Source organism: Rutilus rutilus (genome assembly GCF_951802725.1).
Source record: "Rutilus rutilus genome assembly, chromosome: 14".
Taxonomy (NCBI): Eukaryota; Metazoa; Chordata; class Actinopteri; order Cypriniformes; family Leuciscidae; genus Rutilus; species Rutilus rutilus.
Window position 1 is genome coordinate 26956860 of NC_140219.1, and position 22756 is coordinate 26979615.

A 22756-nucleotide genomic window follows, 5' to 3' on the forward strand; every position below is an offset into this window, starting at 1 on the left:
ATATCAGCCAATGGCTTAGTGCAGGTGCTAATGGATCCAAGGATGTATCTCGTAAATTACCCCACTAATGCCCGTGATGGTACTAAACTTCTACAGTAGTACAAATAGGTTCTGTACTCATAAAACGAGGCATTGGGAAGTTTGTAAGTACATCAGGAGTTTATTTAAATAACACTTGCCTGAAGACTTGTGCTACCGCTAACCCAGACGTCGAGGTCACACGAAAAGCACGTAAAATTCCTGGCACTACAACTAAACTGGTACTACCAACAAAATATTTGTGCATTCCTGGAACTGGGCATCGTTACACTACATCCTTATGCATCGCTTTCTGCCAGGACTTTTACATGCTTTTCCCAAATCACTGAAGTGACATCGACGTGCGGGTTAGCGGTAGCACAAGTCATCAGGCAAGTGTTATTTAAATAAACTCCTGATGTACTTACAAACTTCCCAATGCTTCGTTTTATGAGTACAGAACCTATTTGTACTACTGTAGAAGTTTGGTTCCAATCCGGGCATTATTAGTGGGGTAATTTACGAGATACATCCTTGGATCCATTAGCGCCTGCACTAAGCCATCCGACTGATATCTCTAAATAAGCTCTAACTTTAATAATGTTCAACCAAGGGAAAAAGGCATCTAGGGGGGTGTTGGCTCGAGGTCATGGTGCAAAGGACCCTAGGTTGATTTTACTCCGAACCATACCTTTAATCATGCCCCCGACCTGTGTGTAAATATAAATGATTTACCACATTCAGTACCCACCTTCATGTTTTTTGTGCCACTGTTACGGGCAAAAATTACAACATTACCTAATATTACCAGAAAATAGCAACATAAGCACAATTCTATATCGCTACTCATTAGAAAAAGATAAATAAGCTTGTTTGAAGAAAAGCTACTCTACTGTACTGAGCAACTTTCAAGCTGCTGAAAATGTAGTTTAGTTAGGAGTGTTGCAACTTTCGCCTCAAGACAAGAAGTAATGTGTTCAAAATTCAGTTAATTTTCCACACATGTACAGATGTCCTATATGTGCATCAAAGTATGAAATGAGCATGTGGTACAAGACAAACGACTGCCGATGCCAAATATATCTTATGAAAGAGCCAACACCAACCATCGCATCACTTCAGAATGGGAATTGATGTCATCCCTCAACCGTTCACTGGCTTGGCTGGCTGCAATAAAACAGTCTCGCATTGAAAACACATTAGCTCATGATTTACCATTTAGGGAAAATGACAGTCTGGTCTTTATTTGACTGGCCCTAAATAGACAAATGACTGTGTCCATGATGGGGAGAGAAAGAGAGCGAGAGATATATGAAAGAACAAAAGGCAGTCTTGCTCGTCTCGTGTTTTTTTTTCAGAAGGACTGATGGAATGGAAAGTGAGTTTCGGAGGGGCTGGCGGGTCCAATGTGTCCGTGGTCAGCTGCACCCCACTGACTAGCGTTCAGACACGGACGTGTCCCCTGCTAACACTGCCCGGGTCCACATTGATCCTTATGAAATCAGGAACCATCATCTGTGACTGCTGTGCTCTGGGGGAGAAGGACTGATGGATGGACTGATGTCAACAGGTTTTCTCTGCTGGCCTACATGGAGACTTTAGCGGACGGCCTGAAATAAATATCCCCTGAAGTGATGGAAAGTGTATGACTGTGCATATCCAGACTGGACAGAAATATAGAGCAAATGCTTTTAACGAGCATTTCACTCTTTAGGCCAGTTCACACTGCACTGACAGATGACTAGACACTTTTTCGGGGTTTGTAGGATCAGTGCGTCACGCCTGTCGGTTGTCTCTCGCCTCGCGGTTTCGCAGATTGAACATGATGAGTCGGCGTTGTCTGAGAATTTCTGGGAAGTGACGTACTGGAATCTGGCGGTTGTCCGCATCGGTTGTGCAGTGTGAAATATTTTTTTTTTTTTTTTTTATAAAAAGTTCTTTATAGAAACTTAAAGGATTCTGTCAGGTGCTTTATCTATAGAACCCTTTAGGTGTTCCCATAATGGGATCATTTAGTATCATTTAATTCTATTGTTTGAATCATTTATTTTAATTACATTTTTTGTGAATTAAAACAAAAAAATTTTATTTTAAAAAATAAACATTTTAGCTCGTAAATATACTTCATCACTAGAATTTTTTTTTTTATATATATAACCCATTAATCATAAAAACATTATGCAATCATTTAATACATTTCTCCTTACCCTAGTGAAAAAAAACCTATACGAAAATGTATTTACAATATATTTATTTCATACTAAGTATAGCCTACTACAAATCGATTAACATACACTATATTGCCAAAGGTTTTGGGACGTCTGCCTTTACATGCACATGAACTTTAATGACATCCCATTCTTAATCCGTAGGGTTTAATATGGAGTTGGCCCACTCTTTGCTGCATAACAGCTTCTTCTGGGAAGGCTTTCCACAAGGTTTAGGAGTTTATGGGACTATGTGACCATTCTTCTAGAAGTGCTGAGGTCAGGCACTGATGTTGGACAAGAAGGCCTGGCTCACAGTCTCCGCTTTAATTCATCCCATAGGTGTTCTTTCGGGATGAGGTCAGGCCAGTTGTGAAAATAGGTAAAAGCATGATGCTAACATACTTTTAATATATTTAAAGATAGTAAAAGTTTTGTTAGTATATTTGCAATGTACTATTGAAAAAGGGAATATATTTCAAATACAATAAAGTATACTTTTTTCACTAGGGTTCACACTGTTTCTTGAGCTAATCTGAAGGCCACACAAAGTTCGGAGGTCTGTAGCTATTGACACACTGTGCGCCAGCATGCACTGACCCGGCTCTGTGATTTTACGTGGCCTACGTAGTTGCTGTTGTTCCCAATTGCTTCCACTTTGTTATAATACCATGCATAATCGTGAAATTTCCTCACTACTAAATATTCCACAGTGAACTTTGACGTGGAATATTAAGTAGTGAGGAAATGTCACGAATGGACTTATTGCACAGGTGGCAACCTATCACGGTACCACACTTGAATTCACTGAGCTCCTGAGAGTAACCCATTCTTTCACAAATGTTTGTAGAAGCAGTCTTCATGCCTATAGGTGCTTGATTTTATACAACTGTGGCCATGGAAGTGATTGGAACACCTGAATTCAATGATTTTGGAGAGGTGTCCCAATTCTTTTGGAAATATAATGTATTTACTGACATATAGTTTGACACTCACTGATATAAATGTTATAATTAAACAGTACTTCTTTATTGCACAATGCACATTTCCTGATATTAAGCCTTAAATGTGTTTCAATATCACTATTATTAAGGATATTATAATCTATAATATAATTATTTAAATGCAAGATATTTACTTACTTGCAATAGTTCCATTTTAGCACAATCAAATATACTTAAGTACATATTTAGTTGGACCTCAGCACTATTTCCGGATAACTAAAATGCATTAAGTACATATTTAGTTGTTTCAATTTAGCAGACTTTAAGTATATACATTTAGTATAATAAAAGTACAATTGCAGGATATTTAAATTAAGTACATACTGTAGATATAAATGTATTTGTAGTATACTTAGCATAAAATAAATGTATTTCAAATACATTTTAGTGTATTTATTTTTCACTAGGGTAAACATAACCTTTTTTTTTTTTTTTTTTTTTTATGAAGGGTTCTTTAAAATTGAGTCAGGTACTATAAAGCTTCCTGAGACCCCCCCCCCCCCCCCCCCCCCAAAAAAAAAAATATTGGATTTAATATTTAATATATGTCATTACATTGGTTAGACTATAGCATAAGAGACAAATCATCAGGACACTGGCTCCCAGTTACATTAAGGATTGGTTTTTAAGTATTATTACTGGTATATGGAACTGATTTAAACAATAACTACAAAATATTATCATATTTCCATAGGAGTGATACATTTGATCACTAAACATGTCATTCATGTTTAAAGACCAATATTAGATAGACTAATATTTGTTGCTCAGATATTACTGGTGCTCAATTATTAACAATGGTTCTTATTATCATCGATGTTGAAATCAATGTTTTCAATGAATTATCATCAATGTTTTTGCCTCTTAATATTTTTCTTTTGGAAACTGCGATATTAACAGGAATATTTGATGAATAGAAAGTTCAAATGAACACCACTTATTTGAAATGTAAATCTTTTGTAACATTATAAAATTATTTAATGTTACCTTTGCTCAATTTAATGTGTCCTTGCTGAGTAAAAGTTTACATTTCTGTCTTACTGCAAACATTCGAGCATCACAGTTTCTACAAAAAAAAAAAAAAAAAAATCTTAAGCAGCACAGCTATTTTCAACATTGATAATCATCAGTATTACTGCACCACTGTTTACATTATATATATATATATATATATATATATATATATATATATATATATATATATATATATATATATACAGTGCTATGCATAAGTGAATACACCCATGCTAAAGTTGACTAAAAAGAGGAATAAAAAAATCATATTTTGGAAATTGAACTTAATGCCTTAATTTAAAAAATTAGGAAAAATCCAACCTTTAAGGACACCAATTTTCTTTGTGAATGAATAATGTATCGTAAATAAATAAATGTTCTTCCTTAAAATACAGGGTGCATAAGTGAGTACACCCCTATGTTAAATTCCCATAGAGGCAGGCAGATTTTTAATTTTAAGTATTTTTTTTAATTTATTTTTAGGATACTATGCATCCTGATAAAGTTCCCTTGGCAATTCCCTTAATTCCCTTTGGAATTAAAATAGCCCCACATCATCACATAGCATTCACCATACCTAGAGATTGGCATGGTTTTATTTCAGTTAGCCTAAAAGCTAGTTTGATTTGCATTGAGAGATGATCTTATGGAAAGTACCCCATGCCAATCTCTAGGTATGGTGAAGGCTATGTGATGATGTGGGGCTATTTTAATTCCAAAGGCCAAGGGAACTTTATCAGGATGCATAGTATCCTAATTTTTTTTTTTTTTTTTTAATCTGCCTGCCTCTATGGGAATTTAACATAGGGGTGTACTCACTTATGCACCATGTATTTTAAGGAAGAACATTTATTTATTATGAGATAATACAAAAGATAACACCAATTCACCAAATCTCGATTTTTTTGTGATGCGGCTGCGAGCTATAACGCACATACGTGCTCTTTTTATGTGTTTATTAAAGGTTGAATTCAAATACTGCCAAACCACGCATACTACTTGAATAGAATGTCTACTTCATAAATTGTATGAAAATTATGGAAATACATGGTTCAGATCACTGAAAACATAATGAAAATGGAGGCGCCCTTATATGGTCAGTAAGGAATGTCCACCTGTCCACCTAGTGAAAAAGTTTGTTACTGCGCCCAAACAAAATCTTACTGAAAACATTTTTTTTGAGATATCAACCTAAAACTTGGAACACAACTTGTTCAAATTTTTGGCTTTGATTTTCTTGCAGTTTTAGAGTAAAATATACTTTGTAAAATATATATTTTACATAAAATGTAAATAATTATATTTTTACATTCATAAACTCTTTTTTTTTTCTTTTTCACTTTCATGACATGACATGACATGACATTCCATAGGTCTATATTCCAAAGCATTCTTGAATTACAACCATTTAAGTTTGTGAAAAAAAGGGGGGTGACAGCTAAGTGGTTTATTTTCCATGCTTTTAAAGTGTAAAGCACTTTGAATTGTCATAGTGTATGACATGTGCTTTATAAATAAACTTGCCTTACCTATTTTTTATATATTTTAAAATAAAGCAATAAGACCCAAGAAGCCATGGTTTACAGTGAACCAGGGGGTTTTAGGAAACTGCCAAGAGGGTTTTATTTGAAAATATATTAGAATAGAACACAGTTATTTTCAACGGTAAAACTATTTTACAGCATTGCTGTTTTTACTGTATTTTCAATCAATTTTAAAGAGACTTTTAAAAACATAATTTTGGATTCCTTTGTGTTTATATGTTGTCAGAATTCACAGCTTGTTTTCAATGGCCATCAATAGAGAAAGATGATTTGCAGGGTTTGCAACTATAGCCAGTCAAACCTTGACCTCTTGCCAACCACATTTGTATAGCCACATTTGATACAATCCATTCTAAAAGTCCCATCAGGTTATAAATGTAAAATTGTTTGAGAATAGCATTTCTTGTTGACTGAACACAACACAACACTTGCTCAGTTAATTCAGTAGTTAAAAGGTGTGAATGAATGCCTGTGACCTTTCCATGATTTCCCACTTATTCTTGATTACTGAATTGTTTGTTTTTTGTTTTTGTATTCCATAAGAACCTTTTCAGCCCCTCAACATTCAAATATGAATTATACCTCAGGGCCATGCAAAGCTATTACAAAGCAGTTCCTCGAACATCTAATTGGCAAAGTATTAATGCATTTTCCGCCATGGGCAGCTGTCGACACATCAACATTGGCTACTTTCAGCAAACCACAGATTATTTTTTTAAAAATGACATATTTTCCCTCAACATCAAGGTATACAGAATCGAAATCCTTTGTACAGCTGTTACAATTTGGGCTGTGAAAAGCACTCGCCTCATTTTTTATAAAGCAGCTGCACTTCAAATGACTTATTCACTGCCAGAAATGGGGATTTTTCGCCAAGCTTCCTGCAGGCAACTGCATTTTCCACGCTTTCAAAACTTTTTTTTTTTAAAACGTCAGCATCGCTTTTCTTTTATTCAGCATAGATCTGTGTCAACATTTAGCTGACATGGAGGACTCAGATTTTCCTCTGACAGCATTAGAGAGCTAAACCCAAAATGTATAAAGCGTGTACAATCGTTCTTTCCCAGTGCTGATGGATGTCGGTTTTGTGAGTCACAACAGAGGTGATATACCAGATTCAATGCAACAGCTTTGAAAACCATCACCTGTTGTTTCAGACATGTATACTCTTCTTGCCGTAATGATTTCCTTTTTGTTTTCACGGAGCCGCTAGATCACTCTATGTCAAAACGCTTATGGCTACAAATAATGACCATTACCCCTGAGGAAATCAATGAACATGTGTTTAATGTTGAGTTAAAAGCCAATCGCTTGAATACACTATTAAGCCAGTTATGCATGAAGAGACCTAGTTCTTCACTCAACAGAAATTGAGTTTCTTTCATATCGTCGTGCATATTACATTCCATAGAGTTAAAATAAGGTATTTTCCATGCTGTGCTCTTTCTTCACATTGGTTTCCAACTCCTTCCAAAAAAAAAAAAAAAAAAAAATGCAGACAGCAGCAATGAATGCACCATTGTGCTTCGGTTCATATGTTCAGATCATAACCCCAAGAAAAAGGCCTGCTTGCGATTGCCCTTTTACACTAGTAAATGCATTTCTTTTATTTGGGTCGATGATGGTTCTTCAAATCATAAGTAGAAAATAATGATGTCCGTGATCAAAGTTTATGGTTATAATTTAAGTGGAGCACTTCAATAACAGTTAAAGGCAAAAGCCATCACACTGACCATCTTTATCCCTGGACATTGAGGTCATTTCTTATGTCTGAGGTACATTCACATCATTTTCTCATCTCCATTACTGCCTGCACTCTCCATGAACTTGACTTTTAGTGTAACTGCAAGCCAACCGCATCAATTTCACGTTGTTCCATTCATCACTCACTTTCTCCCCTCATTGTTTCCTTTTTTCCTGAAAAAGTCTCTATGCTCTGTGCTTAAATGACTCAAGGTCAGATCTTACGGAAGATAACATTTCAGAGGTTGGCTGTCTTTTATTGCGCTGTTGTTCCATAGACAGTGTGAAAAGAGATGTGTTTGTGTAGGTTTATCTACTCTTGCGTCAGGTTGTATATATATCATGGATTGTATAACACAATTTTGTTCAGTAGCACAGTTTTCTTTCATTACCAAAAAATATACAAGGGATAGGTCACCCTAAAATGAAAATTCTGGCATAATTTATTCACCCTCAAGTTGTTCCAAACCTGTACGAGTTTCTTTCTTCTGCTGGACACACACAAAAAAAAGATATTTTGAAGAATGTTGGTAATTTATGCATGGTCCCCATTGACTTTCATAGTTTTTTTTTTTTATACTATGGAAGTCAATGGCGTCAACTCTCTGGTTACGGACATTGTTCAACATATTTTCTTTTATCTTTTATACAGTTTTGAAACAACATGAGGGTGAGTAAATGATGACAGAATATTCCTTTTTGGGTGAACTATCCCTTTAAATAGACAGTTGAACAATGATTCAGTATGTTTTATAACAGTTCTGCATGGAGGTGAAAATTTATATAAATTTCATCCATTTAAAAGAATTATGGCTGTGCCTTTTTGCAGATGTCGCTGCGTACACTCGCAGATATATGGGGACACTGCACTTGTTTCCAGAGAAACGCCTTGGCAGTCACCAGGACATTGACGACTAATTCCTATGAGGCAGTTTGTTCTGTGACAGTTGTGCGAAACATCCTGTCAGCTTCCAACACGGCTCATCATTAATGCCTAAATGATTACGCGGCCATGAAACAAATACATTATTCATCAAAAAGACACTGCAGAAGAAAGACTACACACAAAGATCTCGCCCCTAAATCTGACTCCAGACAATCATACACACACTCCTGCTGTTCTCAACACATGATTTACATCACGCCGAAAGCTTGTTTGTTCTACGGGCGCTGGGCTTGGTGTTAATGTCATTTCCAGCCTTTGGATATTTCTATTTGCCTTGTCAGTGTCTGACAGACATTTTCTGGATTCCCGTGAGATGCGCACTGGTGCGTTTTACAATAGGAATATTTTGTTCTAAGTGTTGTTTTCATGCATTTAATTTGAATAACAACAGTAAGCTTGCGAAAGTTCCTGCATAAACAAAAAAAAACTAATTACTTGCAGTGTTATTTTTATTTTTAGGTTTGAAATTGTTTTGAATATATATATATATATACTTTTTTTTTCTCTTTTTTTTCTGGAAGACAAAATCAATACAGTTTTGATTTAGAGGAGACTAAGAGCAAATTAAACATTTATTTGTGCCAAAAGAAAATACCATACATATAGTTAACATAAGAAAGATTAGATCATAATATAAATTTTAAAATAATTATTCTTTTAGTCGGACTTATTATAACAATAGCCCCGTTAAGAAATTAGGTATAATGTGTGTTTAAAAGAAAAGTCTAAGTGAGCTGTACATTATGATTATCTAAAAATAAATGTAATCTGTTTAGGTAAAATATATTCAGAGAAGCTGATGATTAAAACTAATATCAGTATATATTATTTTGGTATCATTTTACAACATCGTACACAATTTTTTACACTTTACAATTTATTTATCTTTACATTAATGCATTAACTGACAGGAACTAATAATGAACAATATATTTTTGCAGCATTTATTAATGCGTTCGTGCATGTTAGTTCACTAATGTTAAAAGATACAACTTTTGATCTTAAAAGGCATTAGTAAATGATAGATAGATAGATAGATAGATAGATAGATAGATAGATAGATAGATAGATAGATAGATAGATAGATAGATAGATAGATAGATAGATAGACTTTATTGCATTGCTCATTGTTAGTTTGTGCATTAACTTACTGATGGTACTATTGTAAAATGTTTATGGTAGCTACCAAAGACAGTTAGCATCTCCCTTTCATGTAAACTTTGAACCAACAACCTAGAAAATAAATCTGAATTCATCCAAACATCAGATAAAAATTAATACTTAATTTGTATATATATATATTTCTTTTTAATCTGCAATGCAGTGAAACAATTGCACCCGTTTTTCTCAGGCAGAGAGAAAAAGCTATGTGCTGAAAAAGCGTCATAACTCTAGCTTTTTACTCTTAACAATTTACAGCCTCCCCTCCTCTCTAATATCATTGCATGCTCTTCTATCACTTTGTTTGATTGCAGCTCTCAAGGCGTCTACAAGTGGGCTTGAGTGGCCCCTTGATGGCTATTCTCACGCCGTTTTCCTCGCCGAATGTACTAAAGCATATGATTTTAATTATGGATCCAGAAGCTGAAACACTGATGGGTCCATTTACATTCTCATTGTATCTTATGCATGCTTCATTTACGTTCTACAAGAATGGAGACGTTGTACAGGAGCCACAGCCACCTCTTAATATCTAATCATTTAATTATGCATAATATGAAAATAAAAGCATAATGGTCTCTTGGTTAGCCAAGATATTAAACGAATACCTTTTTCTTTCTTTTATTAAGTAAATAATATTTAACAATGCTATTTATTATACTGAACATGTAATTAACGTGTATTTTTAATACCTTCAGTGTTACACAATACACCAAATAATGAGAGCAACTCAATCAAAGAAGCACATCTTTGGCAATTTGCTGGAATATTCAAACGCTATCTCACGACCAATCCATACGAATTCATATCAGTGAGTAAAATGTGGCGAATTCGTACGATTTGTCTAAACCCCAGTGATGGGTAGGTTTAGGTGCGAGGTCAGGGGTAGGCCATTCATACGGATTCATACGAATTGGACAACTCGTAAAATAAGTACGATTTAGCAAAAAGCGTAAAAATTCGGACGAGTCAGGTCGTATGAATTTGTACGAATTAGCCACCTCGTAAAATTCGAATTGCCGTGAGGTCAGGTTAAATATTCCAGTCACAGCCTTTCAAGAAAATGAATGTGCCTGCGGGCTGAGCAGTTACTCAAGAGATATGGATACTGAATCAAAGCTCCATCATGAATATATCATTACAGTTAAAAAAATTTAAACTTTTCTGAAAATCACCTATCCATAAACCAACGGTGCAATGAGGGAAGAGGAGATTCATGTAGGAGAATTTGGAAGCTGCCTGAAAGCAAGAACGGCTTGAGGACAAGCCCACAGCAGCCAACACCTAGCATCATTCCCATCGATTTGAATCTGGAGCCAAGTATCTTCAAACTGCTTGACATAATTCACTGCCAATGGCATCAAAGTACTGCAGCACTGCCGAGACTTTCGGGCTTCAAAACTTTCTCTTCAATCAGTCAGTAGTCCTTTATCCCAACCTCCACACAGCAATAAGAAAGTTATCATAATGCTCTGGAAATATATATCTGTAATGTATTCTCGCAGATCAAATTGCATGCAAAAGACTGATTGCACACTTCACAGACTTATGAATTTCAAATGCATAGGCAAAACTGCATGCACACAATTAAAAAAAAAAAAAAAAAAGCACATAAAGTATACTGGGACCAGCTGTATATGTAATGAACTCAATACATCAGCATCAATGAAACAGCCTCGCTCCCTCTCATTCTGCGTAAACCGATTACAGCTCACAATTTATTTCGAATCAAAGCATGACGTCTCCATCTAGAGCAGCAAGTGTTCTGCTGGTCAGGCCCCTCATTGATGTGCAGGGCATGTGTGGCTTTGCCCATTCTCGGCCACACCAGGAAACAGCCACACAGAGGCTCATTGTACCGCGCACTCCATTTGAAAATGGATGAAAAACATTCTGTCACATCAAGCACTGTAGCAAGCGCACTCCTTTTTTTTTTTTCCCATGGGGGAAAACATTTGCCTCACTTTGAAATCAAACTGCTCATATAGGTTGCAAACATTTTTAAAAAGGTAATGAATTACGAATGAAATGTGTATACGTGATGTACACGGAGTTTATGAATGCAGCAATGATATAGAGCCTTCTTTACATTTATGTAAACAAGCAAACACACAAATTCAAAATAAATCAAGAAATGCATAAACCCTATTTCTGTGCTGATAGGAAACAATACAAACTCGTCTGATTTGTGCTGCAGTAAACTGCTGCATCATTTTTCAAGTATTTAACTTGTCTACAATAAGGCATATTTAGAAATTCAGCACTAAGACAACAGTATATCTCTACCAGCCAATCCAAACTCATTTTAGCACCTTGGACAGCAACCATTATGTCCACAGTCAGAAACGATCTGATTTCAATTTAGAAATGAATGAGCGAATGCACAAGGAATAAAAGATCAGACACTACAGCAAGCAAGTCGGTGTGCCACGAAATGTAAAGAATATTCAGGCAAGTAAAAATTATCAAATAATTTTCTGCACCATTTGTTCTTCACTGACAATGCTTCATGGCACAGAAACTAGGCAAATGCGAGTACCATATATGCTGAGCCTACACACACACACACACACACACACACACACATACACGCACACACTGCCGTTAAAAGAGATCAGCCTTGCTGCAGAATACTGCACAAGCCACATCCATCACAGAATGCATAGGAAACTTAATTCAATTTAAGCTGACATCACCTGATTTTAGAGATGCAAAACATGAGAAACAATATTCTCCCAACACTAGAGTACCATTTTACTTTTTTACTTTTAATGCAATGGACAAATAATTCTATTTTACATAAAGAGTCTTAAAATACAGCACTTATAAAAATTTTGATTAGCAGAAAGCAGAGATAAAATTCTTCAAGTGCAAAGGCACTTCTGGAACCAGGAATTTGTGTTGCACTCACCATCCAACATGTTCTACAGGAATGTCATTTCAACAACCCTGTCGTCTGAGAGAAAATATATTTCATATTACAAAAAAGCATGGAGCTGTAAGCTATACATATTCTTGCGACAACTGCTACAGTCTTTATGTTTCAAGTAGAAGAAATAATTTAAACCTTAGAGAAAATAATATATCATCTTTAAATTGCGGGTATGTATACAGCCTCTAAAAAGAAGATGGAAGGCTTAGGTCTGTGGTGGTGTTATTATTGTCTCTTGTGGTTGAATACACAGATGATACAGGTTTTACAGGAACTCAATCTTACAACTGACTCATCGCAGTGTGTTTCTCCAGAACTTCGAGGTAGTCTGGCTCGGTTTTAAGCTTGTTGGATAGCAAAGGATGCTCGATTTTGGACTGTGCAGCATATTTTCTGGGGGTCCCGTAGAGAACAGTTTTGTTTAATCGATCCTGGTTGTGTCGCCGGGTGGTTTCGTAGGGTGGGATGAAGGATTTTTTGGGTAAAGTGCAAAAGTTATAGCTGAGTGGCCCGGATTGGGGCAGATCTTTTGCTCTCTCAACAATGTTCTGATAAAGCAGTTCCGGTTCACGGTTGGCACACGGTTGCTTATCAATGAACTCCACTGTGCTTATGGTGAAAGCTGGGCTTCGATCAAGCTCGTCCTTCTTGGGGTCAAGAGCGCTAAAGCTCAGCCCTTTCAGGTTCCGATAATAGGCCACCTGCTCGCTCTCCTTCTGCATGTAGATGGGGTTCTGACACATCTGGCCCACGGGCGGAGGGATGTAGTTATATACATGGTTGTCGCTTTTATCCGCATTGGCATCTGCATTGTAAGAGCCATATTGTACTTGGAAGGAGTTCAAGTCCAAATGGTTATTGGTGCCTGAGGGAACGTTCTCCACTCCCTTACGACGTTTGAGGACAAACACGAACAATCCTGCCCCGAAGCACACAGACAGAATGAACACGACGAGCAGGCCCAAGATGAGAACGGACAAGGGCACCTCTGGAGGCATCTCGGGCATTCTGTCCGTAGGGGTTACGGAAGAAGAAGGGGTCGCCTCGGTGCTCGAGCTCACAGCAGTCGGGGGTTTAGTCACAGGAACCTCATCAGTCTCGGGGCAGATGGCATCATTTCGGAGGGAGCGCAAGAGCCGGCCTGCGTGTTTGGATGGCGAGTCACACGTGATCTCATTCACCACTACGCTGGTGCTGGACAGCTCCATCCAGTTCTTAAGCTCCACAATGTCGCAGCTGCAGTCCCACGGATTCTCCTGGAGGTCGATCTGAATGAAGGCAGAGAGCTGGTCCAGCACGCCGCGCACTGGGAGATGGGAAAAATGATTGTTTCTGAGATTAAGCCTTGTCAGCATGGTACCTCCAAACACATTGTCAGGAAGGGATCTCAGCAGGTTATTATTAAGGAACAATAGCTGCAGATTGTTCAGCGAGTTGAAGGTGTGGGGTAAAATCTCTTTAATGATGTTGTATTCCAGGTAGAGATATTGCAAGCTCTGCAGCCCAACGAATAAAGACTGGGACAGGATCTCAATGTAGTTGCCGTTCAGATAGAGCCTCCGTAAACTAGTGAGATTCTCAAAGGCTCCGTCCTGAATGATTGCTATTCTGTTATTCCCTAAGTGCAGGAGCTCGAGGGAGCTGTACTCTGTCAGATCCGTTCTGTATATGGTCTGCAAATAGTTACCGGTTAAATGCAGTTTCTTTGGATACGACGGTTTGGGTTGAAGTTCAGAGATGTTCTGAAGTTTGCGCTCCTGACAATTGATGTTTAATCCACTGTCGGGATTTTGCGACGTGCACACGCATATTCCCGGGCATGTCATCGGGACAGGTGAGCGCGTCTGGTACACCATGATAGGCCCGAATACATGTTTATCTCTGCTGGACGTGACACGAGGAGTGGGGCGGTATCTCATTTTGGGGGGGCGGGAGGCCTTGGGGGCTCTTGTCGGTGTGACTCGAGGCCGCAGGGTTGGAGACAGACCCTGATATTGTGAATCAGACGGTGGTTGCATCGCACGATGACTTGTGTCTCCAGGATTGCGCCTGGGGCAAAGGTCTTGCTTGATAAGCTGCGTGACGTCTTTGCCGTGCAGTCTGAACGGTGTCTCACACACGATATCCCCCACAAAGACTGAAATTGTATCCAGCCAGGCTTTCAGGGGTATCAAATCACAAGTGCAATTCCACGGGTTCTCTTCCAGCTGAATCTCCATTATTCCACCTATATGCTCTAGAACACCAGCAAACGGCAGCATCTTCAGTCGGTTTCCCCTTAAATCCAAATGCGTCAACATGACAAAGCGGAATATGTTGTTAGGTAGAGAGAGCAAAAGGTTGTCGTTGAGTATCAGGACTTTGAGTTTATTCAGTTTGTTGAAAGCCCCTGCCTCTATGGCACTAATGTAATTATAATCAGCTTGCAAATACTCCAAACTCTCCAAACCAGAAAAAGTGTCCTCTCTTATGATCTCCAAATTATTATTATTGAGATGAAGGCGCTTCAAGTTTTTTAACCCATTGAATGCCCCTGTTTTGATCTCCTGCAAGCCATTATTACCCAAATGAAGAGATGTTACATTACCATAATTGAAGAATTCATTCGGGCTTATCTTGGTGAGAAAGTTTCCATTCAGAAAGAGCTGGCTGATTTTGTTTTGCGGAGGCTGGAACAGACTGACCGTTGTAAAACCCTTGTTTTCACAATTGATATTCAGTGCATTCTCCTTCTCCTCGCAGGAGCACCGGTTCTTGCAAATGTCTTTGGAAGTTTTGCGGCTGTCTGTCTTTGAAGGGAAACTGGTGACTGTTAAAACGCTCAGCAAGAGAATGTTGTTCAGCATTTTTACAGCAATAATGCCGAAAGCCCCAGCATTAATGTGCAAATCTCAAAACAGGCATGCTCAGCCCCAAAGAAGATTTCAAAAGGCGCAAAGAAGCGCACAGCTCTCCATTGACCCTCCTTAAATCCCGAAAGGCGGAATAGAGAAGGCATCCATCACCGAGCGCACTGTGAACGCTGCCGGACCGAACACATCGTCGTCCCTCGCAGTGACAGTGAAATACCGGGCTAATGAGCAAGCATTCATGCAGCAGTTTAAAGCGCATCCGAGGCACCACCGTTTCGAGTCTCGGAGCTTAAACTGTCCTTTTCACCTGCGGCGCGAGAGATATTCACACGAAAGCAACTTTACGCCTGTGATCCTGCATGGCGACAGTCAACTTGACGGTGCGTGATGCGCGGGATAACTGAGCGCTATGCGAGCGAGCTTCAGAGTGAGAGAGATGGACTCCGCGCTTGCTCACTCACTCCCACCAGGAGCGCGCGCCTATGCCTGTGTGTGTGTTTGTGTGTGTGTCTGCTGGATGAGAGTGAACGAGCTCTGTGTGGAATTCCGACGTCACCAGACATGAGTGAGTAGATGTGTTCCTTTCCTAGTCAAAGACATTATTTTTATGACAACAATACCATTTTAGTGTTATTTACAGACGTGCACTGCTTGATAAAAGCCGTTTTAAGATGGGATTTGTGTGGCCTTTTTATTTGATCTATTTTTGATATTGAATGGCATTTTATGTTTTATTTATTTTAATTCATTATTGCTTTTATCTGTTAATGAACTATTGCTGTGGGTGTTCTAACGCGACTTGAACACTTACGTTTGTTTTAAAACAGTTTTTAAGATATGCCTTCTTGGTTTATTTTCTTTTAAATAAACCAATATTGCATAGCCTTTTATCGTGTATAATAATAATAATAAAAATAAGAAGAGAAAGAACATTAATTTGTAGCACAAAAAGGTTAAATGAGAAATAAATAAACAGAATAAAATCAGATTTCTGTGCAGTTTCTGTAAGTAAAGTTTCTGGTTTTATAACAAAAGCAGCTGTTCTAATCATAATCGGCCACTAGGAGGCGCAAGTAGCTCCAAATATATATATAAAACATACATTTGCAGGGGTAAAGACGGCGTCAATAGGGATCTTCAAATAAGAAAAACTTTTATTTTCCCCATTTTGCTTTGGTGTTTATTTTGCTTATCCATTCCTCATGTTTATTTATTGACTGCTTTAACGAAATTTGAGACTTAATTCATGAGTCATATTAAGAACCATCTTAAATTGCAATTACAAAACACCAGCTTCAGGCATAAGGTAATCTGTCATAAATTATTGATTTGCATGCTGCACACTGGCAATAACAATCATGATAGATAGCCAAGAAAAGGAGGACGATATGCCCAATGCACTAAGGCCAAACTCAGCCAATACTGGATACTGGAGAGCATTGTAACACCATCAGTTTCCAACCCATTAGAAATAATAATAAATGAATGATAAGAACATACTCTGAAATAATAGCGGCAGTTAATATATATTTTAGTATTCTTATATTTCTTTAATATATTAATTCTAATAAATCATAATCCAATTATAATCCAATTATTATATCACATTTGAGTTAATCAAATAAATAATATATATATATATATATATATATAATTTGTCTTGTGATGGGTTCTTGTTTCATTTTATATATGACACCTATACATGCAGTTTCATACAGTTTTATTGTTGATTGTTTGCTATTAGTGTAGTGTAGTATTTTTCTACTTTATTTTGTAGCTGATAAATATGGGAATATTACATCTAAGATTAAGAAACATAAGTAAAAAAAAAAAAGAATGTATTGCAAAACTCGAATGATTGAATGAATGATTATGTCAATCATCTGTCAGGAAGACACAAGAGCAACATTTTAAATCATAACTCATGCTATCTTTCATTCATCTATCTTTTTGTCACAGTTATTCCAGTGATCATCAATCAGATATTTGAGGAGGTACCTGTAAAGGCATAGCCTGTTCACATTATGTTCATAATAACTTTTTAAAACCCTTATGATTAATAATGTCATCAAAGATGAGGTGAAGGCCACATCAGATGGAGAATGTGCGAAGTGATTTTAAATAATCTCAAAGACAGACACAGCACCATCTGCACACGAAAGCCAGAACTTTTCTGTGTTTATGCATTTATTGTAAACATCAGAAGCTGATTGACTCATTTGTTTTAAGTCATCTAAATCTGTTTTCGTATCTTCTGACTGCATTGCAATGTTTGACATTCGTCGCAAAACATTGTGCATATCAGCAAATGACGAAACACTCTGAAAATAGACGTGTTTGTCTTATTCTTTCAATATAAGCACTTTAACATTACAGATATGTAATTATTCTATAACAATCTGCCCACTTTGTGCCATTTATACTATTGTAATAGAGAGCATTTATTTTGAGTCATATATAATTATCACTTCATGCTAATATATTATGCAAGAGCTATGAAACAATGTGCATGACAAATAAATGCATCTTGCAATAGTGTGTAATGAGGAAATGTAGGAACTGATGCAATGCAGTATATACATTTAAACATTCACAAAGCATTGACGAGGCAGGACAAACTGACCAGAAACAGAGATAACGTAGCCCTTTCATGCATGAATTATGATAACCTCAGTCAGGATTGTTTTCCCATGTGTTTTTATTGCTCTTAAGGCATGAAAAACAAGATTTTTTTTTATTATTTTTTACACATTTTTCAAAGAGATTTTCAGATGTCCACTTGAGTGGACAGCATGCGTTTATGGTTTAAACTGAAGAGATACTGTATTAAATATAATATAATAATCAAACAGATATTGTATTATACTAATCCATACAATTATATCAAATCATGCGAAAACTATAAAATAAAAATAAAATAAAAAAACTTCATACAAGTTGAACTTTGCGTATCTTTGATATCAGAATATGAGGACATGATTCCATCAGAAATCTCTACAGCCTGTCAAGGTACAACTGTGAAAACCCAACTCAGATGTTCCCTCCAGTGTACCAGAGTAAGTCAATTTACCCTTATTAGCTGATCATTCTGATTATGTTCAACATGGACACATTTCTAGCATAGTCCTCCTCTGAGTAAACCTAGCGATATGTTTTTTTTCAATCTCATCTGAAATGAGCAATGTTGGCGGTAACACATTACAAGTAACATGCATAACGCATTCAGGTTACTTTTTTGATGTTACAAATAAAGTAATGTGTTACAAGTAACGCGCATTACGTAATCAGATTTTTTTAATGTTACGAGTAATGTATTACAAGTAACATGCATTACATAATCAGATTACTTTTTGCTCTAAGAAGTAATTAATTACAAGTAATGTGCATTACGTAATTAGATTATGTTTTGATGTTACGAGTAAAGAAACGCATTACAAGTAACATGCATTACGAAATCAGATTACTTTTTGATCTAACAAGTAAAGTAATGCATTACAAGCAACATGCATTCCGTAAACATTACTTTTTGATCTAACAAGTAAAGTAATTAATTACAAATAATGTGCATTACGTAATCAGATTACTTTTTGATGTTACGAGTAATGTATTACAAGTAACATGCATTACATAATCAGATTACTTTTTGATCTAACAAGTAAAGTAATTAATTACAAATAATGTGCATTACGTAATTAGATTACTTTTTGATGTTACAAGTAAAGAAACACATTACAAGTAACATGCATTACGAAATCAGATTACTTTTTGATCTAACAAGTAAAGTAATGCATTACAATCAACATGCATTACGTAAACATTACTTTTTGATCTAACAAGTATAGTAATTAATTACAAATAATGTGCATTACGTAATCAGATTACTTTTTGATCTAACAAGTAAAGTAATGCATTACAAGTCACATACATTATGTAATCACATTACTTTTTTTATGTCAATGAAAATTACATTCTAATAATACAAATACATTTATTTACAGTCAAAAAACGTCACTGCTGAATAGGTATTTTCAAAAACAATATTCACAGTATAAGTATGAATTGTAGCTGAAATATAACCATTGATGCATGAGGTCCTCTATAGTGGACAGATGATTAAACAGATTTTTCTCCCAATCTAAAATCAAAACTTGGAAAATGTAACTGATAGGACTCATTAGATATTGCTTGATGCTACAATATTTTTTTTTTACCTACAAGAGTGTCCTAGGATAGAAGGAATGGGTGGATATTCCGGAGCAACTTGGCATTTCTGACTGACCATTGGCCATCTTGGTTTGGAGGGGGAAAAATTCGACACACAATGGCTTGCCACTTAGTTGCAATGTATAGGATGATGCACCAGGGTCCACTGTAGAGGTTGATGTGCAACTATGCCATCAAAACCCGTGCAAATTCAAGAAAATGTTTTTTTTAATAGCAGTCCACTGTAGTGACCTTTATGCATGAAAGGGTTAAGTACTGGTGATAACAACCCTAGTGGAAAAAATATATACTTTACTGTATTTGAAATATATTCCCTTTTTCAATAGTAAATTCCAAACATACTAAGAAAAATTTTATTATCTTTAAATATATTAAAAGTATATTAGCATAGTACTCATATCACCTCTGTTATAGAGATTTTTGAATCAGGCCTATTGAAAGGTGACTGACAGTTAGGAAAATGTTACCAACGTGTCCATTTCAGGTGTCTAATTTGTGCTGACTTTGAGTCATTCATATAAAAATCTGTTTTTTTTTTTTGTTTTTTTTTGTATATTATCAATAAACAACATACCCTCTAATACTCACAGGTTGATTTATTGCTACAAATAACTATATCAGTGACTTTTTGATTGAACTTCGCTCACTGTAAGTTGTGTTGGGCTTCTTCTAATCTCATGTTCATTGTAACTCATAGAGTGCTGTATAGTGACGACAGACAAGAGGATACAAATGGACACTCATGTCCAGCTTGATGAGGATTTAGTCAAAGCTTTGAAAGGTAAACTGAGAAGTCAACAGAATTCTAATGCATTTCTATGCAAATTATTATACATATATTCAAACATGGATACAAAAATGTTAATCATTGGTTAATTTTATATAAATTCTTCTTCCCTTTCACAGATCCTGTGTTAAAGCAGTCTTCAAATACTCCAAGATCTGATTGAAGATGAAGATGTGACATTCAAACTCTTCTGTTTCTTTGGTTTAGATTTTGTAGGCCTAAGTTTGTAAATAATGTATTATTCACTTCTGCACACTGTTTTTCCATAACTTTTTTTTTTTTTTTTTTTTTTGAAAATTGCATTGTGATGCTTATTTATTTTGTGTTGTAATATTAGTATACTTTTCAGTAATACAGGTATAACTGAAATGTTCTACAAAAAGATATAAATATAGCTCTGCCATAGCATTTCACTGGTCTTTGTTATAATGTCTTTTGTTCAAGAGATTATATATGCTGCTGTACTTTTTTAATGTACTCATGCATTTATTTTACAGTGTACACAACAAGATACTATATTAAAGTTTGCTTGATTTCAAAGTCTGTGTATGTCTTAACATTTATATTAAATTATTTTTGCACTTTTAATATACCATTTTGAATACTGAATAAAACCGCTTTATAATAAGCTATTAGTGTAATGCTAATACATTTTTAATGAGCTGAAATGCTATTTAAATGTTCTTGAAGTACATTTAAATTGAGCTTCAAATATATTATAACTGTAGTTTAAGACATAAAACTTAAGACGTAAAAAACATAAAAGTATATTTTAAATGAACTGTAAATAAATACACTTAAATGTACTTGAAGTGGTTGCATTTTTCACAATTTAATATATTAAAATGTAGTGCAAATAGCTTAAAATTGATCTTAAGCATATCTTGAAATACACTAATATAATTGAAGTTGTTTCAAAATAATACATTTAATACGCACTTAGTATAGTACAATTTAAATATATTTATTTTTCACCTAGGTATATTGCTTGTATGTTTCGAAGACACTCACAATGAATTTGTAATGTACTAAAATACAAATAAAGTACACTTTAATATCACTAATCAAGCATGTAATTAGTCTCTACACAGGCATATACTTAAAGTATACTAAGTATACTTAAGGTTGTTCCAATTTAGTACACAAAAGTACACTTAATACACTTAAAGTTATGCTTTACTACAATTTAATTACTACTAAAATATACTTGGTACAAAATTAGTTGTTTCAAAATAGCACACTTCAAGTTAACTAATCATTAACACACTTGAAGTATACTGATAATTAGTCTGGCTGCAAGTATACTTAGCAAATTATTATTTTTTCACCAGGGGAGGTATACACAGCTGAACTAAGTGTACGACAACGATATGCTTAAAGTTTTCCGCGTACAGACGACATAATTGTCAAAACGATCCCCGTTAACAAGGATCCGCGAAAACGACTAAAAACGCTGTATTCTGCTGCCAGGCCATTAGATGGCGATAAAACAGACTGAAAATGTAATGTGCATGATGTCATCATCTTTAGAGATTCGCGTTTTTGTTGTTTACACAGAGACCTTTTTCAAAAACTTGACCTTTGAAACCAGTTTTCAAAACTTTGCATTTTCAGACATCCAAAACGCCATTGTTGTGTAAACGAACGGCCAAAACGCATAACATTTTTTATGTTTATAGTTGAAAACGGTGTTATGTAAAGAGCCCCTTAATGAAAAATCAATAAACAACTATGACAACAAACTAAGGGTAAATGTGCAAACTGAAAACAAGCTCAAAATAGTGTGAGTGACAGTTCGCCCCCTCCCGGAAGGCGCAACCTCGCGATGGTAGATGGATGGAGGAGGCATAGGTGGAAGACGGGAACGGGAGAGGGCTCAACAGAAAAGTCCAGGGTGGGGTAGATGGAGGAATGGTCCAGGGGATGGCCTTGAGCAGGGATATCCAGGTGGTGATCCAGGCCACAGCCAGGACTGCGGCCCATGGCGGCGTTTCTGGACGGAGAGGCCATGGTGAAGGTAGTCTCAACACCGCCATGTGGACGAGCGCAGGTGATAGCGACGATGTAGGACCCCATGGTGCAGATGAACAGGCGATGGAGTGGAATGATGCCGATGGTGTAGGCGGACATGACGGAGCCACAGTGATGATCCCCTGAGATGAAAGAGTAGATCCGTAAGGTTGAGGTGGAGCTGGAGCGACCCAGGGCGGAGGCGAAGGTTGAGGGAAGGCAGAGCTAGCCGAAGCCGCAGGGGTGGAGGGGCGGAGAGCAGCGGATGGCCCATAGGCCCGTGGTGGAGGCAATGCGATGACTGACCCAGCTGG

At 36.5% G+C, this 22756-nt stretch overlaps 1 protein-coding gene and 1 long non-coding RNA gene across 2 annotated transcripts; one reads left to right on the plus strand and one right to left on the minus strand.

Moving 5' to 3' along the window:
* Positions 1 to 9165: 9165 nt before the first annotated feature.
* slitrk2 (SLIT and NTRK-like family, member 2) lies at positions 9166 to 15831 on the minus strand. Its single transcript, XM_084430354.1, has one exon. It carries the CDS (start codon positions 15413 to 15415, stop codon positions 12851 to 12853), a length of 2565 nt encoding a protein of 854 aa, XP_084286480.1. The 5' UTR covers positions 15416 to 15831; the 3' UTR covers positions 9166 to 12850.
* A 2381-nt stretch (positions 15832 to 18212) lies between these two features.
* On the plus strand, positions 18213 to 20935 carry LOC311303729. Its single transcript, XR_014629818.1, has 3 exons — positions 18213 to 18477; positions 20343 to 20426; positions 20552 to 20935. It is a non-coding gene; the product is annotated as an uncharacterized lncRNA (long non-coding RNA).
* Positions 20936 to 22756: the final 1821 nt, after the last annotated feature.

What these genes read in the sequence shown, in the direction of transcription:
- slitrk2 (XM_084430354.1), bottom strand. Translation starts at nt 15,415, where the DNA reads ATGCTGAACAACATTCTCTTGCTGAGCGTTTTAACAGTCACCAGTTTC.